Consider the following 22,289-nt stretch of genomic DNA (forward strand, 5'->3'; position numbering starts at 1 on the left):
CATGGAGGAAGGCAGAATCACCAGTGAGTACTATCCAGTCTGTCTAGGTGGAGCTGATGAAATGAAATACAGATGGGTTACTCGCGATCCTGTAGTGAATAATGGTTATTAAGACTGATTGTGAGGGTTGAAAATGCAAAGGTAGACGTTTTGTATCAAGGAAGGGAGTGATTATTTCTCCAGTCTAGGAGCGGAGGTCTCTGGGACCACCAACGGAGAAGAGCCTAGAGTGGGACCCTACCCAGAGAATCAGGGACATCTGAGATGGAGACAGAGACAATGACATGGAGGACTGAAGCGGCTGAGGACTTTGCATCCAGAGAGGGAGAGGGTCTATGGGCCGAAGACTGGGGGGTGGGAGGAGGGGGAAGTGTAGAGCATGGGTTTCTAGGATATGCCCTTTGGTCAGAAGATGATGCATGGAAGGGATTGGAACCATGGCAGTGAAATGATAAACGATGGAATGAATGTAAAACTAAAGTTCTCTCATGTAAACTATCATATAATTCACAATAAAACATTAAAAAAAAAGACATTGGCTGTACTCTAGTTATTTGCCACCATGGAACTTGGCCAAAGCTTTTATTTTTTTCTAATTTTTGTTGTGAATGAGGGGAAACTTTACAGAGCAGATCAGTTTTCTATTCAACAATTCATATGCATTTTAGTACATGTCATTGATTGCAATCCCTGCAATGTAATATTCCACTTCTTCCTTATGGCTCCCATTTCTATTCCTCCTCCTTTCTTAACTCTTTCAGTCTTCTGAACTTTGCCCTTGGTCAAATGCTGTCCCTTTGTTCCCTAATTGTTGATAATTCTCTGGAGTGTTGTACCTAGCAAGTTATCGGTCACCTAATAGACAAAACTATAAGGTGACCAATAACTTGCTAGGTACAACACTCCTGAGAATGATCAGTTCCACTCTCATCTGTCAGTTTGTCATACTGTGGTGGCTTGCATGTTGCTGTGAATTTGGCAGCAATGCTAAAGTATTTTAAATACCAGCAGTGTCACCCATGGTGGATAGGTTTCAGCTGAGCTTCCAGACTAAGACAGACTAGGAAGAAGGAGAGATGGACTACTTCCAAATAATCACTGAAAACCTTAGGAATAATAGTAGAACACTGTCAGATAGCACCAGAATATTGTCAGATGTAGTGCCGGAAGATGAGCCTCTCAGGTTAGAAGGCACTACTAGGAAGGAGCTGCCTCCTCAAAGTAGAGTTGTCCGTGGTGATGCAAATGAAGTAAAACTTTCAAGACCTTCATATGCTGATGGGGCACAAGTAAAATGAGGAGAAACAGCTGTAAATATCCATTATGAATGTGAAAGTTGGACAGTGAGCTTAAGAAGACTGTAGAAGAATTGGTACATTTGAGTTAAGATGTTGGGGAGAATATTAAAAGTACCATGAACCGCCAAAAGAACAAACAAATGTGTATTGGAAGAAGTACAGCCAGAACACTTTTTAGAAGCCAAGATGGCCAGACTTTGCCTCTCATACTTTGGATATATTATCAGGAGAGACCAGTCCCTGGTGAGGGACATCATGCCTGATAAAGTGGAGGGTCAGAGAAAAAGAGGAAGACTCCCAATAAGATGGATTGACACAGTGGCAACAGTAATGGACTTAAGTGTAGCAACCATTGTGAGGTTGGCTCAGGACCAGGCAGTGTTTCTTTCTGTTATGCATAAGGTCGCTTGAGTCAGTACCAACTTGATAGCATCTAACAACAACAACAACATTGCTGGAGTCTTGGTGCAGTGTTGTAGGACAAACACTGAACTACAAGGTCATTTGAACCACAAGGTTGGTGGTTCAGACTCACCAGCCACTGCTTGGAAAGCCTATACAGGGTTGCTATGAATCAGAATGGACTCAACAGCACTTAGCAACAACAAATTATTTGGCTAAAAATTAAGCCGTGGAGTAGGGTACGGTGGTGAAAAGTGAGTTTAGTTCCATGCCTGAAGGATGACTAAGGGATTGATCAAACCTTAGAGATCTGCAGAGTTTCATTTTCTTGCTTGTGGAGTAGGCACCTTTCTTGCCCACAGGGTCATTCATTGGTTCAGGCTCCTGAATAGGAGATAGGCTCAGTTCTGCACCAGCCTGTTAGTGATTGTATGGGAAGTGGCTTTAGAATGTGTGCACAGACTTCAGAAGTCTCACTTGATCCTTAGACAGCTTGGTTAGAATCTAGCACATGTGAGGTTTTATCCAGGGTCATACAGTTGTCCTGGTTTACCTACCCCAGCTGTTAAATTCTGGGGCTTGAAGCTTGTGGCACATAGAGCCAGCCTGGAACTAGGAGACAGGTAGGCTGTGAAACAGGCAGAACACCAGGTGAGGAGGAAGGGAATGACCCAAGGTCCTTGGCTATTCCTACTCTGTGTCTTTGGTGAGTGCAGCTGATGCCCAGAGAGAGTTACGGTCAGCATAGGGTCAAGTAAGCTATGGAAACTTTTGCTGTTGAGAGTGACCACACAGGCCCAACTTTGCATCTCCCCATTTTCTTCCATTCCCTGTCTTTGGTCCTTACTCTTGAGATTATTTGACTACCTTACCTACGTTTTTCTAAAGTCACATAGAGATAAGCAATACTTAATAGCTTAGCTTGGCCTTAAGGTACAGCAGGGTCTATGAGTCCCTGGATCTGTAGGACTTATTGTCCCTTTCTGAGACTTTCCTTAGCTTTATTAGAGGCTGACTATGATGCTTTTCTGCTGCTTACTGTGGAAATTACCTTGCAGAATGAACTGGACAATATCAGAGCCCAGCTTTCTCAGAAAGGTGAGTTAACAAGAGACGTGGGGCTCTAGGAGGCCCCTGACTTGGTGCTAGAGGGAGGGGTCTTGGGAGGAAGGCCTTCAACTTTGTGACAGAACTGGGAACTCTCCCTGCTTTGTCCATGAGTCTTACTCGTTCCTGTGACTGGGAGTAAAGGGAGATGATTCAAGCTGGCCATGTAGACTAGGTGAACTTTTTGCCCAAGACCAAGACTTGGGTGGAGTACATGATGGCACAGAATATTTGCTGAGTTTGGTAGGCACCAGTTCAAGTTTTGGGATGATGAAGTTACTAGGCCCATGGGAAGAGGGAGCAGTTTTTCCAAGTACCAAGCATCAGAAACAGGATCTTATTTCCTAACTAAAGAGGTTCTGGCTCAGTTCCCCTGATTTGGCACATGCCAGAGAAAACAGTGGACTACCTAACTTTCTGGCCTGCGCCCTCAGAAATCATCTGATTTAGGAATGGGATTTTGGAGCCCAAATTCTCATGGTAATGGCCTTCCCTCTCTGGTCCCCTCTTCAGAAAAGGAGAAGCGAGACACCCAGGCTATCATTGACACTCTGCGGGACTCTCTGGAAGAGCGCAACGCCACTGTAGAGTCTCTACAGCAGTCCTTAGACAAGGCTGAGATGCTGTGCTCCACCCTCAAGGTGGGTCTTCAGGTCCTATAGGCAGAGTTGGCAGGGAGGGAGTCATCATCTGGGTTTAGCTTTTGGTTCTGTCTTAGTGCCTTGGTTTGTGTAGTTGTAAAATGGAAGTAAATTCCTTTTTATCCAGTCTCTTCCTTGCTGTATCTATTCAGCCCATAAGAAAAGGGCCCTGTTAGCTTTTGTACTAGGTAGTTTGGAAAATGAGCCTTTCCTAGTGCTTTACATAGGTGCGGCTCAGCCAAGACTTCAGTGAGGGTGGGCTACATTTCCAAAAGTGGTTCATACTCCACCCGCGAGGCCATCCTGAAGAACCTTCCATTAGCACTCCAGTCCTTGGCTGGGCCGCTCTCTGGAGCTAGATCAAACAGCATCCTAGGGAGAAGCAGGAGCTTTTGAAGTCCTTTGTGCCGAGCTGACTGGGCAGATCAAAGCCTGCAGAGCAAGCGGCCCCAGACCCAGATGAATTTTGTATCATCTTAGGTTGGTGAGCCTCTTGCTCTCCAAGGGGCATGAAGTGGTTGATCTGAACCTGTGATTGATATTCTGGCTTCACAGGCAGGAGCAGCCCTTGCTGGATGTCATTTGAAAGGGAAAGGGAGCTGTCTTTGTGAACAGAGGAGGCTGCAGGATATGTTCATTGTCTCTGCTCCTGCTCAAGGGCTGGGCTGGATCATGTGGTCTGGTTGATGGGAGGGCGGGAGGGAGGGAGCAAACCAGTACCTACTGTAGAGCTTGAGTCTCTGAAGGTATTCCCAGGTCAGAAGTGGAGTGGTTTTGTGTAGAGGGCAGTCTGGCCAGCTGCCTCTGACTCAGCTCTCCTATCCTAACAACTGTCCTGGGTCTAGATACAGGATTATGAGGCCTGGGTTGTGCTCTAGACTTCTCCATCGACCTACACAACTTGCACCATGAGACCAGGTCATGGAACCTCAGCCTGTAGACACTGGCAGGGGCTGTGCTATGGTGAGAGATTCCTTAGGAGGAAGCAGACTGGGAGATGAGGAAGCAGCTGGCCTAGGGTCTCTTAACAGGGTCAGTACAAGCCACAGTAGAGGGGCTGCAGTCACATGGTTATCAGCATTTTCAAAAAATGTAGAGCAGACGGTTCTAGGGTGCAGTTTTCCCAGTGACCTTAACCATGACTTTTTGGGAGCCTCTAAGCAATAGGTATGAGTGTGCTTGCTCTTCAGAAGCAGATGAAGTACCTGGAGCAGCAGCAGGATGAGACCAAACAAGCACGGGAGGAGGCCCGCCGACTCAGGAGCAAGATGAAGACCATGGAACGGTGAGCTTGGAGTTAAAACCTGTCCAGTGCCTTTGCACCTGGGACTCCCAGGTGGCACAGCTCTCAAAACTTTGGCAAGGGAGTAGGGTTAGGTCACTTCTGTGGTACAAATCTCCAAATGCCATGATGAGCTTAGGTCATCTGGGCATGGGCACAGATCTTCTTGATTAGCCTCTGTGGGCACCTCCACTTTCCATTGGGGCCCTTGCCACACTCCTCCCTGTGCCTGCTGCTTGTGATGTGGCCTCCTCCCCACTCCCCCATCCCTGCTGCTTGTGACCAGACAACCTGGCAGGCCTTTCCCTCTGGGAACCTCTCTCTAGGTATCCCTGACCTTGAGGTCCTTCTGCCAGCACCCCTCTTTCCTCAGCAACATCCCTGAAACTATGCTCAGCTCTGTTGTGGGGCGTATCCTTAGGCAGACCTGCCTGCTGATGCATCCTAGCAGCTGAGGCTGTCACTATAGCAACGGCAGCAAAGGGAGACAGAGCTGCACTAGGTATCTAGCCATCAGCCTCCAGATTTTAAATGCCGTGGGCTGGGTGTTTTTCAGAATTGAGCTTCTACTCCAGAGCCAGCGGCCCGAGGTGGAGGAGATGATCCGAGACATGGGTGTAGGACAATCAGCGGTGGAGCAGTTGGCTGTGTACTGCGTGTCCCTCAAGAAGTACGTTTTCTAGCCCTTCTCTTCAAGTTTAGGAGCCAGGCTATGTGGCCACAGCCTTGCTTCTCCATCTGTTACTCAGATCTTGTAAAGCAGAGCAGGTGGAGTTAGGTGCAAACTTTACCTGAGTTTAAGCCTTAACTCTACCTCACACTAGCTGTGTGGCTTGTGGCCAGTGTCTTAGCCTCTCTGACCCTCAGCTTCCTGAATGAAGATAGTAGCAGACCTTATTTATAGGGTTGTTGAGAGGTGAGTGGGTATTATAAGTAGTGTTTCAAAGGGATTGTCACAGCTCTTTTGAGCTGTCAGTCCCATCTCTGTATCTGGAGATTGTTTCCCATCAGCACTGTTACTGACCCTGAAACCCTCCACATTTCAGTAGCAGTAGGACTTGAACTAGGACTGTGATGGGTTTTAGTTAGGAGGTGACCACTTGGCTGACAAACATGAAAGGTCCCAGACACTTCCTGTGGGGACCCCCTTTTTGTGGCTGGGGCTACCTGCACTCCCTCAAATCACCAATGCCTGCTGGACAGGCAGGGAGTTGATTCTCCAGCTCTTTTGTGTTCCTCCATAGCACTCTGTGTCCTCTGCTGGGCCCAGAGCTCAGAGCAGAGGTGAGAGTGAGTTGATGGAAGGGCTTCACCTTGTGCTGTGTTGGTACTGTGGCTCAGACTGACTGAAGGCAAAAGGATACCCAGTTTGGCATCCTGATCTCTTTCCATGGCTACTTTACAGAGAGTACGAGAACCTAAAAGAGGCACGGAAGGCTTCAGGAGAGCTGGCTGAGAAGCTGAGGAAGGACTTATTTTCTTCCAGAAGCAAGGTAACATAGTAGAGAGCAGAGGCTTAGAGAAAAGGCATGTTCATTGAAGGTGACTCTCCTTTTGTCAGTCTCCTGAGTGAAGCCCATGAGGCTGTTGGATGATTCACAGGGATTGGGCATTGTGGCTTGCCCATTTGGTGACAGATCATGGAGGTATCCCCCAAAATGTACTCACTCTTCCTCTCTGCTTTTTTTGGTTCTTGGGAACCTCTCAGCTGACTGGAGCACAGGCCTCAAATGTGACAGCTCAGAGGCATGTTTTGTACCAAACTTGGAGTAGGAGAACTTTTGGGACCTGATTTAGTTGACACAGCTAGCCTCACTTCTGGTCATGGTGACTCCATGGATTTCAGGCTTTAGGAAATAGTCTCAGGTCCTAAGCAGCTCAGGGTTACTTTGTCAGTCTGAATTCTCCTTGCACCCCAGTTTCTCTGGGTAACAGCAGGTTGGGCAGGGCAAATGTCTACCCTATGGTTCATTCTTTGCTTTCAACACTCTCTTATAGTTGCAGTCAGTCTACTGCGAACTGGACCAGGCCAAGTTAGAGCTGAAGTCAGCCCAGAAGGACTTACATAGCGCCGACAAAGAAATTACAGTAAGGGACTCCGCTGACCTGATGGGAATGAGGGGTGGTTTGTGTGCCCTCCCAGAGCAGGGCTGGTTATCTCTACCCAGCACCCCATGTACAGCTCAGTGGTGGAGCTTCTAGACTGCATCTACCTGGGGCAGAGGGGATCAGGGTTTGTCACTTAGTCCTTAGCAGGACCCTGCTTGACAGAGGGCAGAGAACAATCTGGGTCTTCTCTTACAGTCTGCCCTATGTCCTTAAGGTCCTTTACCAGAAAAAGGGTTCTACCAAGGGAGGAGTTCTGGAGCCTGGTGGTCATGGCCTCCTAAGTCTGGTGCTAGGGTTTCAGGTCTTGCCAGTGGGTCTGCCTTTCATGCAGGCTGCTCTCTTTTGAACTTGATGCCATAGGAGACACCTTTCTCTCACCCCCTTCTCTTCCCCAAGAGCCTGAAAAAGAAGCTAACAATGTTGCAGGAAACCCTGAATCTGCCACCAGTGGACAGTGAGACTGTTAATCGCCTGGTCTTAGAAAGGTTTGTTGAGCCTCTGGGATGGGTCAGAGGCCAGAAGCATCCCCTGGTAAGGGTCTTCACGCTTCCTGACTTTGGTGGGATGGGTGGTGCATGTGGCTTTAAAGGCTGCAAACCTCCTGCCCTGGGAGTCAGTCAGGATTTACGTGGAATGTAGCTTCAAGTGCAAGTGCTCTCTGATGCGGAGACGCTGGAGAGGAGCTAGGGGTGGTCAGAGAATCTGCAGGAGCATTGACTGTCTTGGGGTATCCTGTTTATGGAATGGCTTTCCAAATGCATCATTGTTGCCTGCCCCAAATTCTGAAACAAACGTTGAAACCACTCTGAAATAATTGCCCTCGAGTCCGAGGAGCATGTACTTTAAAGCTACCAGCAGAGGGAGCTAAAAGGCAGAGGAACTGGTAGTCCTTGTTTGGGCACCCATTTCCCTTTCTGAGTGTTCCTCAGACACCACCTAGCTGAGAGCATCCAGGACTACTTCCTGCCTGCAGGAGGACCCCAGCTGATGACCCAGACAGAAAAGCACAAACTCCCCTCAGTGATTTAGTCAATATGCTCCTTCCTCCCCACATCCCATCAGTTGCTAGAGCCTGCCTTAGTGCGTCCTGATACAACCCTTAGTGTATCTCACCCTTTTCCTTGACACCACCTCCACATAAGGCTATGACCCATGGCCCTACTCAACCTGTATGCCCAGCACACTAGCTCAAGAGATTTCCTGAAACTGCTCTGGCATCATGCCACCCCAAACACTTCCAAAACCCTTTGAGTTTGCAGGACAGCTAACTCTTCAGTGTGCAAAGACACACAAGTGGAAAGAGAAACTCCTGCTGTGTTTGACAGTGTGGTTTTTTGGAAGCTTAAAGATAAACTGCAGCCCACAAGGCTGACTCCATGAGTGCCTTGGTATTGAGGGTGACCTGTCTCCAGCTTGAGGGGTGTTGGCTTAGACCTCTGCTTTACTACTGATGATGACCCTTATGAGACTATTGCCGGGAGCCAGCCCCAGCAGACTTATTCCAGGGTTTTTCCAAAAGCGTATGCGGCGTCGGTGGATTACGGAGTCATAGGCCATAATAAATTCAAAATCTTCTCATTACATGCTTTATTATTATTATTTCTTTGGCTACTCTAATACTCTACTTCTCTCATTCTTTACTGACCCGCTCATTCTTTACTCCCCTGCTCTCCTGCTCATATCTTCTGCGTCCTTTCTCCCCTCCCCTGGCTCCTGCTTCCCTTCTCTCCTCTCCTGCTCCCCTCTTCTGCTCCCTTCTTCTTTTCCCCTCTTCTGCTCCCTTTACTAGCTTCCATTCTCTCCATTACTTCCTCTATCATCCCTCCATTCTTGTCTCGTCTCCTCTCCATCTCATATTCCTTCTTCTCCCCCTATTCTTGTCACTACTACTACTACCTCTTTGTTCTATCTTACAACCCCCTTATATACCATTACAAAAAACATTGCATTCATAGTAATCAATGACATCAAGGTACAATCTATCTTGGGGCACATTCCTCATGGTTTACAATTCTTAAATTTACAACAGGGATGAGAAGTTACAGCAAAAACATTATCTCAAGGCATAGGAGACATTCAGGCACCTTGAAACCTTTTAGTTAAACATTTATTCATACATAAATCTATTTTCTATGGGAAACAAGTTAACCTTCACAATTTCTTAACCTTTGTCTGTTAAATCTTGTTAATTTTAGTTGTTAGGTGCAATTAACTCTCCATTAACTACTTCTATACTCTATCTGTTTATAGCCTATAAAAACACTTATCAGGGAAACTGAGGTTATGAAAAACAATTTCTCTAATTTACTGATCATTAATTAAAGAACATCTAAGTCAGACTTTTAATTTAGTATCTGTATATACCATACCCTTTATCTAATTGTTTTTAGAAATTCTTGTACCCACAGCCCTTATTTATGGCTATTCAAGTTTAGGATTCTTTATTGCCTTAAACTAAGGCTGCAAGGAAGAATGTTTACAATCACTAAACCTAAACTGGCAGTAATTCAATTGACAAGTCCTGTCTCCTAGCAGTCTTAAGAATATTGTTAATATAAGTATTAAAACTACCTAAGATTAGTAGAATAAAATGTAGCTAATGTGTGGCTTCTAACTTTTAATGAAAATATACTAAAGTGTATGAGAGTAAAAAATCTAAAGTAAAAGGGATACTAATAAAATCATTAATAACTCAGAGAATGTTTCACCAAGAGAAAAATTCCACTAGGGGTCTGTGCATAAAAAATAATAAAACAACTCTTTGTGGCTCTGCCATCCAAAGAGAGAAAGAAAGAAAGAAAGAAAGAAAAAAGAAAAAGAAAAGAAAGTATTTCATTGTTGCTTTGCAAAGACAATGAATTCTTCATGCACAGGTTTCCCCATGTCTCATTTATTTAATTCCTCGATTAATATGTCTCAATTTATTTATTTTTAATTCCTTAATTAATTATGGCCCTGGCCATACTATACTCAGTGTGATATATTCTTGGGATTTGATTGTAGATGTTTCTTGATACTTTGGTGCCATTCCATAACCTTAAAAATATGACTCTGTGGAAGGCCTTAGAAGGAGTCCTGGTAACTATAAAAGGTCAGCAGTTTGAACCCACCAACTGCTCCAGAGAACAAAGATGTGGCTGTCTGCTTCCATCAAAATTTACAACTTTGGAAACCCTGTGGAGGTAGTTCTACTTTGTCCTAGAGGGTAACTATGAGTTGGCATTGAAGGCAGTGGGTTTGGGTTTGGAAAGTCCTGGTTAGGACACAGAGATCCATGTTATTGCTCTGGCCACCCACTATCTATGGAGCATACATCTTCCTAACATTCAGAGTGACTAGTTTTCCAGTCTGACAGAAAGCCCCGCAGGGAACACTTAAGGGTGCAAGGGTAAGGTAGTCACCTGGGACTGCTCTAGTTCTCTTTTGTGTTGGAGTCAATATTTCCTTTATCTCATTTCTTACTTTTTCTTAACTTACTTCCTTTGTTGAAGTTCATCTTGAAATAATTGCTAAAGAAGGGAGCTTGGCTATATAACAATACTTTTGCTGTGTCTAGCCCAGATTGCCAGTTTGAATTCTAGGATGAAAATTAATCTCCATCAGAACCTTGAATGTTTTGCTTTTCAGTTGTCTAAAGGTATTGCCTCTGAGAAATCGATGCCTGTATGACAGTAAAACAACAACAACAAACATTTGTAACACAACATTTTTCACATGTACAATTTAGTGACACCAATTGAGATCATGTTGTACAACCATTACCAGTATCTTGCCAAATTTCCATCACCATAAACAGAAACTCTGTTTCCTAAACAGTGGCTTTTCTTTTCCCTCTCCCTCCCACCCCTGGTAACCACTAATACACTTTGTTCTCTATATATTTGCCTATTCTAGATATTTAGTATAAATGATGGTATGCAATATTTATCCTTTTGTGAAAACACTCAGTATAATGTTTTCAAGGTTAAACCATGTTGTAACTTGTATCAGGACTTCATCTCTCTTTATGGCTGAGTCATATTCCATTGTCTGCATGTACCACACTTTGTTTACCCATTCGTCAGTTGATAGTCACTTAGGTTGTTTCTGCCTTCTGACCCTTGTAAATAGTGTTGCAGTGAATATTGGTGTATTATCTGATTCTTGATCCTTTTGTGAGTGAACGTGTTTTCAGTCTCTGGATGGTGTAGGATCCTGCCTTTATGCTTGACTGATGTGAGTTGATGCATTTGAATTATAGTGTTGGAGAAGAATATTGAAAGTGCCATGGGCTGCCAAAAGAACCAACAGATCTGTGTTGGAAAAAGTGCAGCCAGAGTGCTCCTTGGAGGCCAGGATGGCCATACTTCGTCTCTCACGCTTCAGACATATTGTCAGGAGGGACCAGTTGCTGGAGAAGGAGATCACATTTGGTAGGGTGGAGGGTCAGAGAAAAAGAGGAAGACCTCCAGCGAGATGGATTGGCCAAGTGGCAGCATCAGTAGGCTCAAGCGTGGCAACAATTATGAGGTTGGCCTAGGATCGGGCAGTGTTTCATTCTGCTGTGCAGTCAGTACCGACTCAATGTCACCTAACTACAACAGCAATGTGATTTCACCATGGTGTGTCTGGATGATTTTTTCTATTCATCCATCTCAGCCTTTGGCAGATCCCTTCAGAACATTCAAGTCTCCCTTCAGTTCTGGGTTTGTTTTGTTTTGTTTTTTCTGGAAATATTCTTGTTTGATTACTCTGAGAATCTATTACACTCCAATTTCTCTGTCCTTTCCCCTAGGAACTCCTGTAAGTCTAATGTGTACCCTCCTGGGTTGATCCTTTGTAATTTGTCTTTATACTTTACATTTTGGGAGTGTTTCTTAATTTCTACATAAAATTTCTTGATTTTTATTTATTATTGGAGTCCTGGTGTGGCACTGAGGGTTAATGCGCCAGACTGCAAAGCTGTTAGAACTGCAAGGTCGGCGGTTCAAGCTCACCAGCTGCTCCTTGGAAACCCTATATAGAGCCACTATGGGTTGGAATCGACTCAACGGCACTTAACAACAGCAATCACATTATTACTGGCTTTGTTGTTGTTGTTAAGTGCCATCAAATTGGTTTCTACTCATAATGACTCTAATAGGGTTTCCAAGGAGCAGTTAGTGAATTTGAAGCACCAACCTTGCAGTCCAGTGTTTATCCTACAGTGCCACACCAGGACTTCATTATTGGCTTTAATGAACAGAAATTTACTTTCTCATCATTAGTTGTTGGTGGTGCTGACGCATAGTGATCCTATGCACAACAGAATGAAACACTGCCCGGTCCTGCACCATTTTCACAAATATTGCTATGCTTGAGTCCATTGTTGTACTCACTGTGTCAATCTGTCTTATTGAGGGTCTTTTTCTTTTTCACTGACCCTCTAATTTACCAAGCATGATGTCCTTCTCCAAGGACTTGTCCCTCCTGATGGTATTTCCAAAGTACTTGAGAACAAGTATTTCCATCCTCTCTCACTTTTTAGGAGGCTAAGAGTCTGAATTAGGAGCTCTAGGGGAAGGCATTCTCTCAGAAGTCTGTCTGGGGCAAGGTCCTTATCTCATTTCATCTTCTGTTTCCTGATTCCTTGACAGTCTTCTTGTGTCATGTATCTTCCCCTCCATTTTATCCGTCACATTAATTTGAAAAAAAAATTTTTTTTAAGTTTTTATTGTGAATTGAGTGATAGTTTACATGGGAGAACATCAGTTTTACACCATCATTTTATTGCAATGATTACAATCTCCTCAGTGTATCATCATTCAACAGTATTTGCTTCTATCTCCTCTGTTCTTTCTTTGTTTTTTGGGGGAAGAGGAGGGTGGGGGATGTACACAAAAATACTCAGGAATATGCAATCATTTAAACAACCAAAGGGCACAGTCTGCAAGCCTGTCTGCTGGCCGCCAACTCTCAGTCTTTCTCTTTCCGTGAGTCTAGAGTCCTTAGATGCTCTATCTCTCCATGTCCTTATCTCTGCCTCCATCTCCAGTGTCGCTGCTTCTCTGGATAGGGTTCCACATTCTGTTCATGCTCTTCTCCCTTGATGGTCCTAGGTTCCTCTGTTCCTGTACTATAAGATGAACTACTCCATTTTGTTACAAAACTTCTACCTTTACAGTTGTGACAGTTGCAATTAATCATGATAACAATTTCTCACTATTGAATTGTAAAAATCTTATCCCCATCTCTTTTCACCAGACCCATCTAGACAAGGTGAAAACTTTTCAGTGTGGACTCTACCTTCCCCCATATACTCTGAAACTAAACTCCCTGTTGAAAACTTGTAAACCAGTCAATTTGTGCCTTTGTAGCATACACACACACATTTTAGATAGTCAGTGTCTAAGTTGCTCATCTCTATCAGCCCTATGTACAGAGGGGATGGGAATGATCCTTGATGTGAAGATTCTGTCCTCTCAGTCTTTCAGTTGATATTTTGAGCTACTACATCCATAAGTATAGGTCAAATTTATCAAATTGTAGCAATTTATACTTGTTTCCTTTATCAAAAATAGTTTTTTATTTTCCTCTAGTCAAGTTCTGATCATCAAGCCATCGAGGCTAGGTCAAATGGGTACTATCTGCAAGTTTGGTTTTTCTTGTTCATCTCCCCTCACTTCATATCAGTTGGATGCTAATTTGAAGATTTTTTTCTTGCTCTCTGAAAATATCCTTAGCAAAACGTTCTGTTCTTATTCTGTGGTCTCACATTTCTCTTTCTGTTTGTGCCTCATGGCCTTTGGAGAAGGTAACAGGAAGGCTACCTAGGATCTTACTTAATGTGGGCAGGGCTTGAAGGGAGTGTGCCTCAAACAGACTATATTGGGCCTTACTTCATTCCAGCATATGGAGGGCTTCACCATTGGGTTCAATACTGGCTGCTCTAGGTCACTGTAGATGGTTTCCTTGATGTCTTGAGAAAAGGCTCCTCCATTTCTTGGCCTGGAATAGTAGGCTGCCTCCCTCGTGCTCCATTAGTGCAGATGTAGGAAGAGACTGGAGCTGAACTTAATAGCTTTCATCAGCCCTCCAGTTGTCAGGACCAGTTACTGCTCTTCCTGCAAGACCAGAGTTTCTCTAGTTCTCCCTTGCATTTGCAGCCCCCTTGTTAAGGGTCTTGGCTGCTCTGTCAGTCCCTTATGCCATGGTCACATTCTCCCTCCCAAAACTTTGTGACAGTGTCTGGATGCTAACTAAGGGTGTTTGCCCATGTTCTGTGTTATAGTAAGGTTATCTTTCACCCCTGTCCTTTTATGGAGGCCTCAGGAGGAAGGAATAGCCATTACCCAGCTGTGGAAGGAATGCTAGAATGACCTCTCTCGGGGCCTCACAGGCTCCCTGACCTGACTGGAGAGAGTTGAGGAGGCCTTTGTGTAGGGTATGTCTGCCAGAAGGAGCCAGATGGGTCTATCCAGGGCCTTGGTTATGCTTTGGAAAGGGGGCTTTGTGTGCTTTGCCCTGTTTCCTGAGATGTCTGGCATGAAGCCCTGTGAGTTGACTGTGAGTATATGTACTAGGGGTGGTGATGGTATCACCCAGGAAGGCCTCAAGCCAGGCCCTCGACTATTGAGGGAGTTGCTAATGGGTCCCCAACTGTTCCTCCCCATCAAACAGAAGATGGGAAGGAAAGAAAGGGGACCCCTGGCAAGAAGAAGAACAGGGATCAAGCTCATAAAGGAAGAAAGGAAATAGTCCAGGGGTCCTGAGAGAGCAAGAAATGTGTCCATATGAGCCACATGTGGGTGTGAAAGGAGAGGAAGGCACTGTGAGAACCTCCTGAGCCTTCAGGTTAGTATGTGATGGCCAGGAAGTACAAATGAACAAGATTGACGTGGCTGGATTCAAGGTTAGGCACATGTATTGGACAAGATCTAAAAAGATGGCAGCAGGAAAACCTGCCAAGAGCTACCTGGAAGGCAAAATGACTGCAGCCAGTCAGACCAGATAGGTCCAAGACCCTACCTGCATCTTAAATGCACCTCTTCTTACTGGACCTGGACTTGCCTGTGGTTGGTAAATGGTGGCAGAAGTACAGATACTATGAAAAGCTTCCATAAGCAGTGCTGGCTGCTGCATTTTTGATGGCTAGCAGAGGGAGAAACAGTATCTGGCATGGGCTATAGACGAGGTAGATTTGTATAGTCTACATTTCTCCTTGAGGGCAGGGAGGAGGGCAGAGCTTCCAGGGGCCTACTCATCCAAATCAATGTACAGCTCCATTTCCCCTAATCCGCACACCCCAGTGGGCCCCTGGCCACCTCCCAGAGTGGCTCACCCTGGAGACTGATACACACCTCCCCAGTTCATCCCTTTGCCCTAACCATTGGGAGTGACACTACGGCATAGCCCTGAAGAGATCCTGAGGGAAGGAAGGAGAGAACATGTCCTTGAGGCTGTCCCTGCCACCCCTCAGGGTTCTCTTGAGACCACAGTAGCTGTGGACTCCTACCAGGACTGGGTAGACTAGAAAAATCATGCTGGCTACAGTTGTCTAATAGAATAAAATTCTCCCATCCCCAGTTATAATAGCTAAAACATGCTCATTGTTGAGAATTTGGAAAATATGGAGTTATCTCAGATAGTCAGTGAGTCGATTTAGACTCATAGTGACCCTCTAGGACAGTAGAACTGCTCCATATGGTTTCTGAGGCTGTAAATCTTTATGGGAGTAAACAGCCTCTTTCTCCTGCAAAGTAGCTGGTGGGTTTGAACTGCCATCCTTGTAGTTAGCAGCCCAGTGCTTACTTACCCACTATGTCAATAGGGCTCGTATAGTCAGTATTGGCATATGCTATATTTCCTTCCATTCCTTTTCCTGTAAGAGATGGAGTAAGTATACCAAGTGATTTGACTATTCCATATATAGAACCTTGTTTTACTTTTAAAATTTAACATATGAACATTTTGCCATTGTTAAATTTACGCTCCATAAATATCACTTTCTAGCTATGGAAATGCGTATCCTCCAGCAGTTATTAATATTGTACAGCATTTGCCATGATAATTAACACTGGTTGGGGAGCAACCCTCTGACTTACTCTTTGAGTCATTCTGAGAAATGAGGTTACTTGATCAAAGAGCAGTTCTTTGTGTGTTTGGGTTTTGTCTGGCTTTTTGCTTCCTTCCTCCCATATGTTTCACACTTTTACTGGTCACATGACTATACAAAAGAATTAACCACTGAGTCAAGTGGTTAGTTATGTAAATTAGCATTTCTTTGGGGGATGGCAGTGTGCTGGGAGTGGGCTCCAGACCCCTGGAACTGAGTCAATTTTGACACTTGAGAAACTCTTGGCTTTCTTGGCTGCTGTTGTATTAACTGATCAGGCCATCTCTGCCCTCAGTCCAGCTCCTGTGGAGATGTTAAACCTGAAGCTTCGCCGGCCAGCCTTCAGCGATGACATTGACCTCAATGCCACCTTTGATGTGGAGACCCCACCAGCCCGGTCCTCTGGTTCCCAGCATGGACTTGCTAAGAAGCTCTGTTTGGAGAAGGCACGGTGAGTGATTGTTGACCTGTAGGAGGGTTGGCTAAGACATCTCTTCATGCCCTGCCCTGACAATTCATGAGTGACTGATAGTGGGGCAGTGAGGGCCATCTAGACGTTGCCATAGCTTTGATACCCAGCCATTTCTTTCTTCTCCTGAGCACTCACTCTGCACAAAGCCCTTCTCTTGTCTCATTAATCCTCATAAACAAAGGTGTTGGGATGCTGAGCTGACAGGGTAGGTAACACAGGGTACCAGTGTGGGTTGGTTTTGGGCTGGCAGGATTGGGAAGGTGTTCTCCCAGCACCTTGAATGCCTGAGTCAAGAATGCTCTGAATTTCCTCTCTCTTGGTGTGCCTTTGAGGCTTACGCCTCAGGGGCCATCTCAAACCACAGAGCTGACAGTGGTTGTCCTGTCCACAAACGTGCACTTATGATGGGGGTAGTTGAGGTGCCTTGCCCAGCACACAGCCATATTAGCAGCTATTCCACACAGTGTCTCCCCAGGGAGCATGCACTGAATCTTTGCCTTTATATCTCCATCTTGCAGCTTTTCTGTTGAGGACATCCCCAAGAAGATGCCTAAAGGCCCTAAGCAGGTAAGAAGTAGTGCAGGCAGTCACTATACTGTCCTTATCAGATCTTTCCTTCTCATTCCTGGCCCAAGACTGAGGTACACTTGAGACCCTTTTTGTTAATCTTTTTTGCCTTCTGGAAAGGCATCAAAGTGCCTGATCTGTCCCCCTACACTTTGTCCCAGTCAGCAGCCTCATTTTCCTTTGCTGCCATCTGGCTCATCAGGTTTGGCCCTGACCATATCCCCTGCAGGATTGCCAGCTCTCACTGGGTGGCCAGCGCTGTACAGGAGACATAGATGAGGAACTGGCTGGTGCTTTCCCTGTCTTCATCCGGAATGCCATCCTGGGCCACAAACAGCCCAAGAAGACCAGGACAGAGTCCTATTGCAGAACAGATGCAGTGAGTGTGTCCTCCCACAAGTGACAGGTGCCAGCCCTTTAGGGTGGAGCTGGGCAGCCAGCCCCCTGGCCTATTAACCTGGACCCATTCACCTCCTCCTCCTGCCCTAGGTAAGGACAGGATTCGATGGACTCGGAGGCAGGACAAAGTTCATTCAACCTGTATCCTTGTTCTTTGGGGCTGGGCTGAAGTGAGTTGTAGAGCCCACACCATCCCTTACTGGTACCTACAGCCTGAGTGTGCAGAGCCACACTTTGCTCAGTGTAGCAGGGCTGCCCACCTTCAGGGCTGAGCCTGTCCTTTTCTGTTCCTTGACATCTACTCCAGACTGACTCAACTGTGATCCACCCGCTGCCTGTAAAGACCAAGACCAAGACTAAGACTAAGCAAAGAATGGGGGTGAGAACACTACCCTCTTCCTCCCAGGCCAAGCTGGACACCTTCCTGAGGTAGCTGAGGGGTCCTGACCTTGAACTCTGGGGTTAGAGAAGGAACAGTGAGCCTGATTAGTAGCCAGCTACATGACTCTTAAACTTGTAGGCCAAGAGCTGGCCAGGCAGGTTGTTGCTGGAGGGACCACCGCTATTTCCAGACCAGGCCCAATGGCAGAAGCAGGTGGAAATGAAAATGAGGCCAGAAGCTGCATTTTCCTTGCACTCACTCTGCCCCTTCCTTATCTTACTGGGTCTATGCAGGGAGCTGAGATAACCAGCTCATCATTCCTACAAGTAGGGTCTGCTGCTGGTTCCAGGTGCCTGTTTATAACCATGATCAGATGCAGCTGGGCTGCTTTTGGTCTTTAAGACCAGAATCTCTTGTTGCCCTTTTGGACCAAAGTGCTTGAGAATTCTCAGGCAGCCTCAGGCTGGAAACCCTGCCTGTTGTTAACTTTTTGCTGGGCATGGCCTGGGCCAGGCATGGTGGGGAGTTGAGATGGTGGTAGGGAAGGGTTGGGGAAAGATTACTATGTAAAATAAAAAGTTAAAACCTCTTTCTGGCTCTGCAGTGTAAATTTGTACCAACACTTCGGAAAACTGTTAGTCTTGATTTTCTTTTTTTTAAAAGCTTTTTATTGTAAATTAGGTGAGGTTTTTACAGAGAAAATCAGTTTTCCATTCAGCAGTTCTTACACATTTTGTCATCTCATTGATAGAACTCTCTCCAATGTAACATTACTTATCCCACTTCCTCCCTGTGTTTCCGTTATCTGTTCCTCCTCCTTTCTTAACCATTCTGACAAGTGGGCCATTAGTTCTTTGGATTGTTTTCATGCATCTTCTGTTTCTTCACTCTTCTTTGCTTCTGGTTGCACCTTAGATGGTTGCATATAAGTTTTTACTATACCTGTTGCTACTCACCAAAGTAGAATGTAGAACATTGTCTTTGTGGACTTTGTTATGCCAATTGACCTTGGTGTCCCTAAGATCATGGTCCTGAGCCCCTATGCCCAGCGACTCATTCCCTCAAGGTGTTTGGTTATATCTAAGAAATTTTCATAAAATTTCCCCTTATATTCTCCAACTGGAGTCCTGGTGTGACACTGTAGGTTAAGCCCTGGACTGCTAACTACAGGGTCAATGGTTTGAAATCCACCAGCTGCTTCTCAGAAATCTTATACAGGGTCTCTATGAGTTGGAACCAACTTGACGGCACTTCACAGCAACAACATTCTCCACCACATTTGTGGGTATATTTGTAGCATAGGGAAAGATGCATATAAAAATAGCCACACTTGCAGATAATACCCACTTAACCTGGCTTCAATGACTGGATGATCAGAGCTCAACTAGAAGAAGAAAGAAGATGAAAAAAAGGGTAATCTGATACAATTTGATGAACTTGACCTACACCTATGGATGCAGTATCTCAAAAGAGGAAACAAATCTTTACAGCGAGGATCATTTCCACCCCCTCCATACACAGAGTAGACAGAGATGGGCAACTTGGACATTGGCTACCCAAAATGGGGGGACTACAAAGGCAAGAAGTGACTGGCTTACAAGCTTTCAAGAGGATGCCTAGATCCAGAGGGTATGGAGGAAGGTAGAATCTCCACTGAGTAGTATCCAATCTGTCTGGGCTAGGCTAATGAAAGGAAATGGGAATAGGTCCCTTGTGGTACAATGGTGAGTAGTTACCAAGACTGACTGTGAGGGTTGGAAATGTAAAGGTGGGTGTTTTGTAGCAAAAGGAGGGAAGTGATTGACTTTGCAGTCCAGGAACAGAGAGGTTCCTGGAATCATCAAGGGAGAAGAGCAGAGTGTGAGACCTACCCAGAGATGGAGGCAGAGACGACAACATGGAGAGATGTTGTGGCTGGGGACTCTAGACCCAGAGAGGGAGAGGGGCTGTGTGCTGACGACTGGGGTGACAGGCTTGCAGGGTATACCCTTCGGTAGGATGATAATGCATGGAGGGGATTGTAACCATGGCAATGAAATGATATACAATAGGATGAATGTAGAGCTAATGTTCTCCCATGTAAACTATCACATAATTCACAATAAAACATTTAAAAAAAAGCTTCTGAGTGGCCATCTAAGTTGCAAAAACTATTGGTCTCTTTCCATGTGAAGCAAACAAATGTGAAGACAATGAAAGATGTATGAAAACAGTACACATTACTAATGGACCATGGAAATCACAGCCTCCAAAGCCTTGAGACCGAAAGACCTAGACGGTGCCTAACTACCACTACCGACAACTCTAAAAGAGATCACAATAGAAAGTCCTGGATTGGTTTTCTGGTCTGATGGTGACTGGTGGAATCTCTGTGATTTCATCATCCTTCAACTCTGGAACTGAACTCACCCCTATGGCTCAACTTTTAGCCAAACAATTGTTATTGTTAGGTGTTGTAGAATTGGTTCTGACTCATAGTGATCCTATGCACAAGAGAAATACAGAAACACTATGCCTGGTCCTACACCACGCTCACAATTGTTAAATTTAAGCCCATTGCTTTCGCATGCATATGAGGTCATTGAAAATACCATGGCTTAAATAAAATACACCTTAGTCCTCAAACTGATACCTTTGCTTTAGAACGCTTTAAAGAGGTCTTGTGCATCAGGTTTCCTAATGCAATATACCTCCTTTGGTTTCTTGACTGCTGCTTCCATGAGTGTTGATTGTAGATCCAAACAAAGTTGTGTTAACAACTATCGTGATGTTACTTATTGTACCAGTAATGAGGATTTTTGTTTTTTTTACACTGAAGCTCATCTTGTAATTAATGAATCTTCTTCCAATACTGATGCCACATTCTTCTTTACATAATCCAGCTTCTCAGGGTATTTGCTAAGCATACAAAGTGAGCAAGTATGGTGGAGGGATGCATCACCGATGCACACCTTTCCTGATTTTAAACCATTTAGTGTCCCCTTGTTATGTTCAAACAACACCAAGTTTCCTCAGGAGCACAATTAAGTGTTCAGGAACACTCATCACAATGTTATCCATAGTTTGTCATGATCAACACAGTCAAAAGTCTTTGCATAAAAAAAATAAAAAATAAAAAGCCTTTGCATAGTCAATAAAGCACAAGTAAACATCTTTCTGGTATTTGCTTTCAGCCAAGAGCCATCTGATATCAGCAGTGATATCCTAGTACCATGTCCTTTTCTGAATCCTGCTTGAATTTCTGGCAGTTCCTGTTGATGTACTGTTGTAATCATTTTTAGATTATCTCCAGCAAAATTTTACTTGAATATGATATTAATAATATTGTTCAATGATTTCCACATTCCAGAAATCTTTGGAATGGGCCAGGTAGCTGTCTTAGCCAAATAACAGACAGGTCTATAAAGTGAACAATAACAGCAGGGAGGTATATACTCCTTAAAACAATCAATCAGCAATACAAGATCAAAAGGGCAGCATTTTCCAGGGATAAAGCTCATAAGGGAGTCCTGGTGTGGCTCTGTAGGATAAGCACTGGACGCCTAATGGCAAGGTCAGTGGTTCAAACCCACCAGCCACTTCTTGGAAACCCTATACAGGTCAAAATGAATCAGAACCAATTCAGCAGCACTTAACAATAAAAAGCTTAGAAGACAGGAAGGAGTAAGGAAGAAGGACAAATAGAAATGAGAAACAGGAAGTGGGAAGAATCCTCGCAATGTGAGGATTGAAATTAATGTCACAAAAGGTGTTTGAATTGAAAACCAATTTACTCTGTAAACTCACCCAAATTACAATAAATTTTTTTAAATGTGCAAAAGACTTAAATAGATATTTGTCCAAAGAAGATATACAAATTGCCAGTAAGTGCATGAAAAGATGCTCGATACCTCAACATCATTAGTCATTTTTTGTTGTTAACTACCATCAAGTCAGTTCTGAATCATAGTGACCCTTTATAGGTTTTCCAAGGAGCAGCTGGTGGGTTTGAACTGCTGACCTGTGGTTTGCAATCCAGTGCTGATTCTACAGCATCATACCAAAAGTCATTAGAGAAATGCTAATCAAAACTGCAATGAGCTACACTAGGATGATTTTATAAAACGAAAACAAAACAAAAAAATTATACGTGTTGATGAAGGACTAAAAAAATGTGAAGCCTTCATACACTGCTGGTAGAAATGTAAAATGGCACAAAAGTTTGACAGTTCTTAAAAAAATTTAAGCATAGAATTACTACATGATCTAGTAAAACTTCTCTTAGGTATATATCTAAAATAACTGAAACTAGGGATTCAAAGAGACATAAATTTGCTCACACACGTATATATTTCTTTTTTTCTTTTTCTTTTTTTTTTAAGGTTTTTATTGTGGATTGAGTGAAAGTTTACAAGGCATATCATCAGTTTCATATTCAGCAATTCATATACATTGTTTAATTACATTGATTATAATCCCCTCCATATACCATCAGTTAACAGTATTTCTCTCTATCCACTTTAGCTTTTTTAAAAACACACAAACAAACAAAAAAAAACCACTCAGGCATATATAGGA

The 22,289-nt window shown here is 44.3% G+C and overlaps 1 protein-coding gene across 1 annotated transcript in view; it reads left to right on the top strand.

Moving 5' to 3' along the window:
* Positions 1–17,783, top strand: part of TRAIP (TRAF interacting protein) — a 44,293-nt gene extending 26,510 nt beyond the window's left edge. Inside the window, exons 4-15 of the mRNA XM_006873650.1 lie at positions 2,759–2,798; positions 3,321–3,448; positions 4,639–4,733; positions 5,287–5,400; positions 6,136–6,223; positions 6,729–6,818; positions 7,236–7,324; positions 16,208–16,363; positions 16,903–16,951; positions 17,181–17,330; positions 17,441–17,491; positions 17,658–17,783. Of these exons, the coding sequence (XP_006873712.1) occupies positions 2,759–2,798; positions 3,321–3,448; positions 4,639–4,733; positions 5,287–5,400; positions 6,136–6,223; positions 6,729–6,818; positions 7,236–7,324; positions 16,208–16,363; positions 16,903–16,951; positions 17,181–17,330; positions 17,441–17,491; positions 17,658–17,783 (1,176 nt within the window). The remainder of the gene's footprint in view (positions 1–2,758; positions 2,799–3,320; positions 3,449–4,638; positions 4,734–5,286; positions 5,401–6,135; positions 6,224–6,728; positions 6,819–7,235; positions 7,325–16,207; positions 16,364–16,902; positions 16,952–17,180; positions 17,331–17,440; positions 17,492–17,657) is intronic.
* Positions 17,784–22,289: the final 4,506 nt, after the last annotated feature.

The sequence above is a fragment of the Chrysochloris asiatica genome, unplaced genomic scaffold (assembly GCF_000296735.1).
Source record: "Chrysochloris asiatica unplaced genomic scaffold, ChrAsi1.0 scaffold00246, whole genome shotgun sequence".
NCBI lineage: Eukaryota > Metazoa > Chordata > Mammalia > Afrosoricida > Chrysochloridae > Chrysochloris > Chrysochloris asiatica.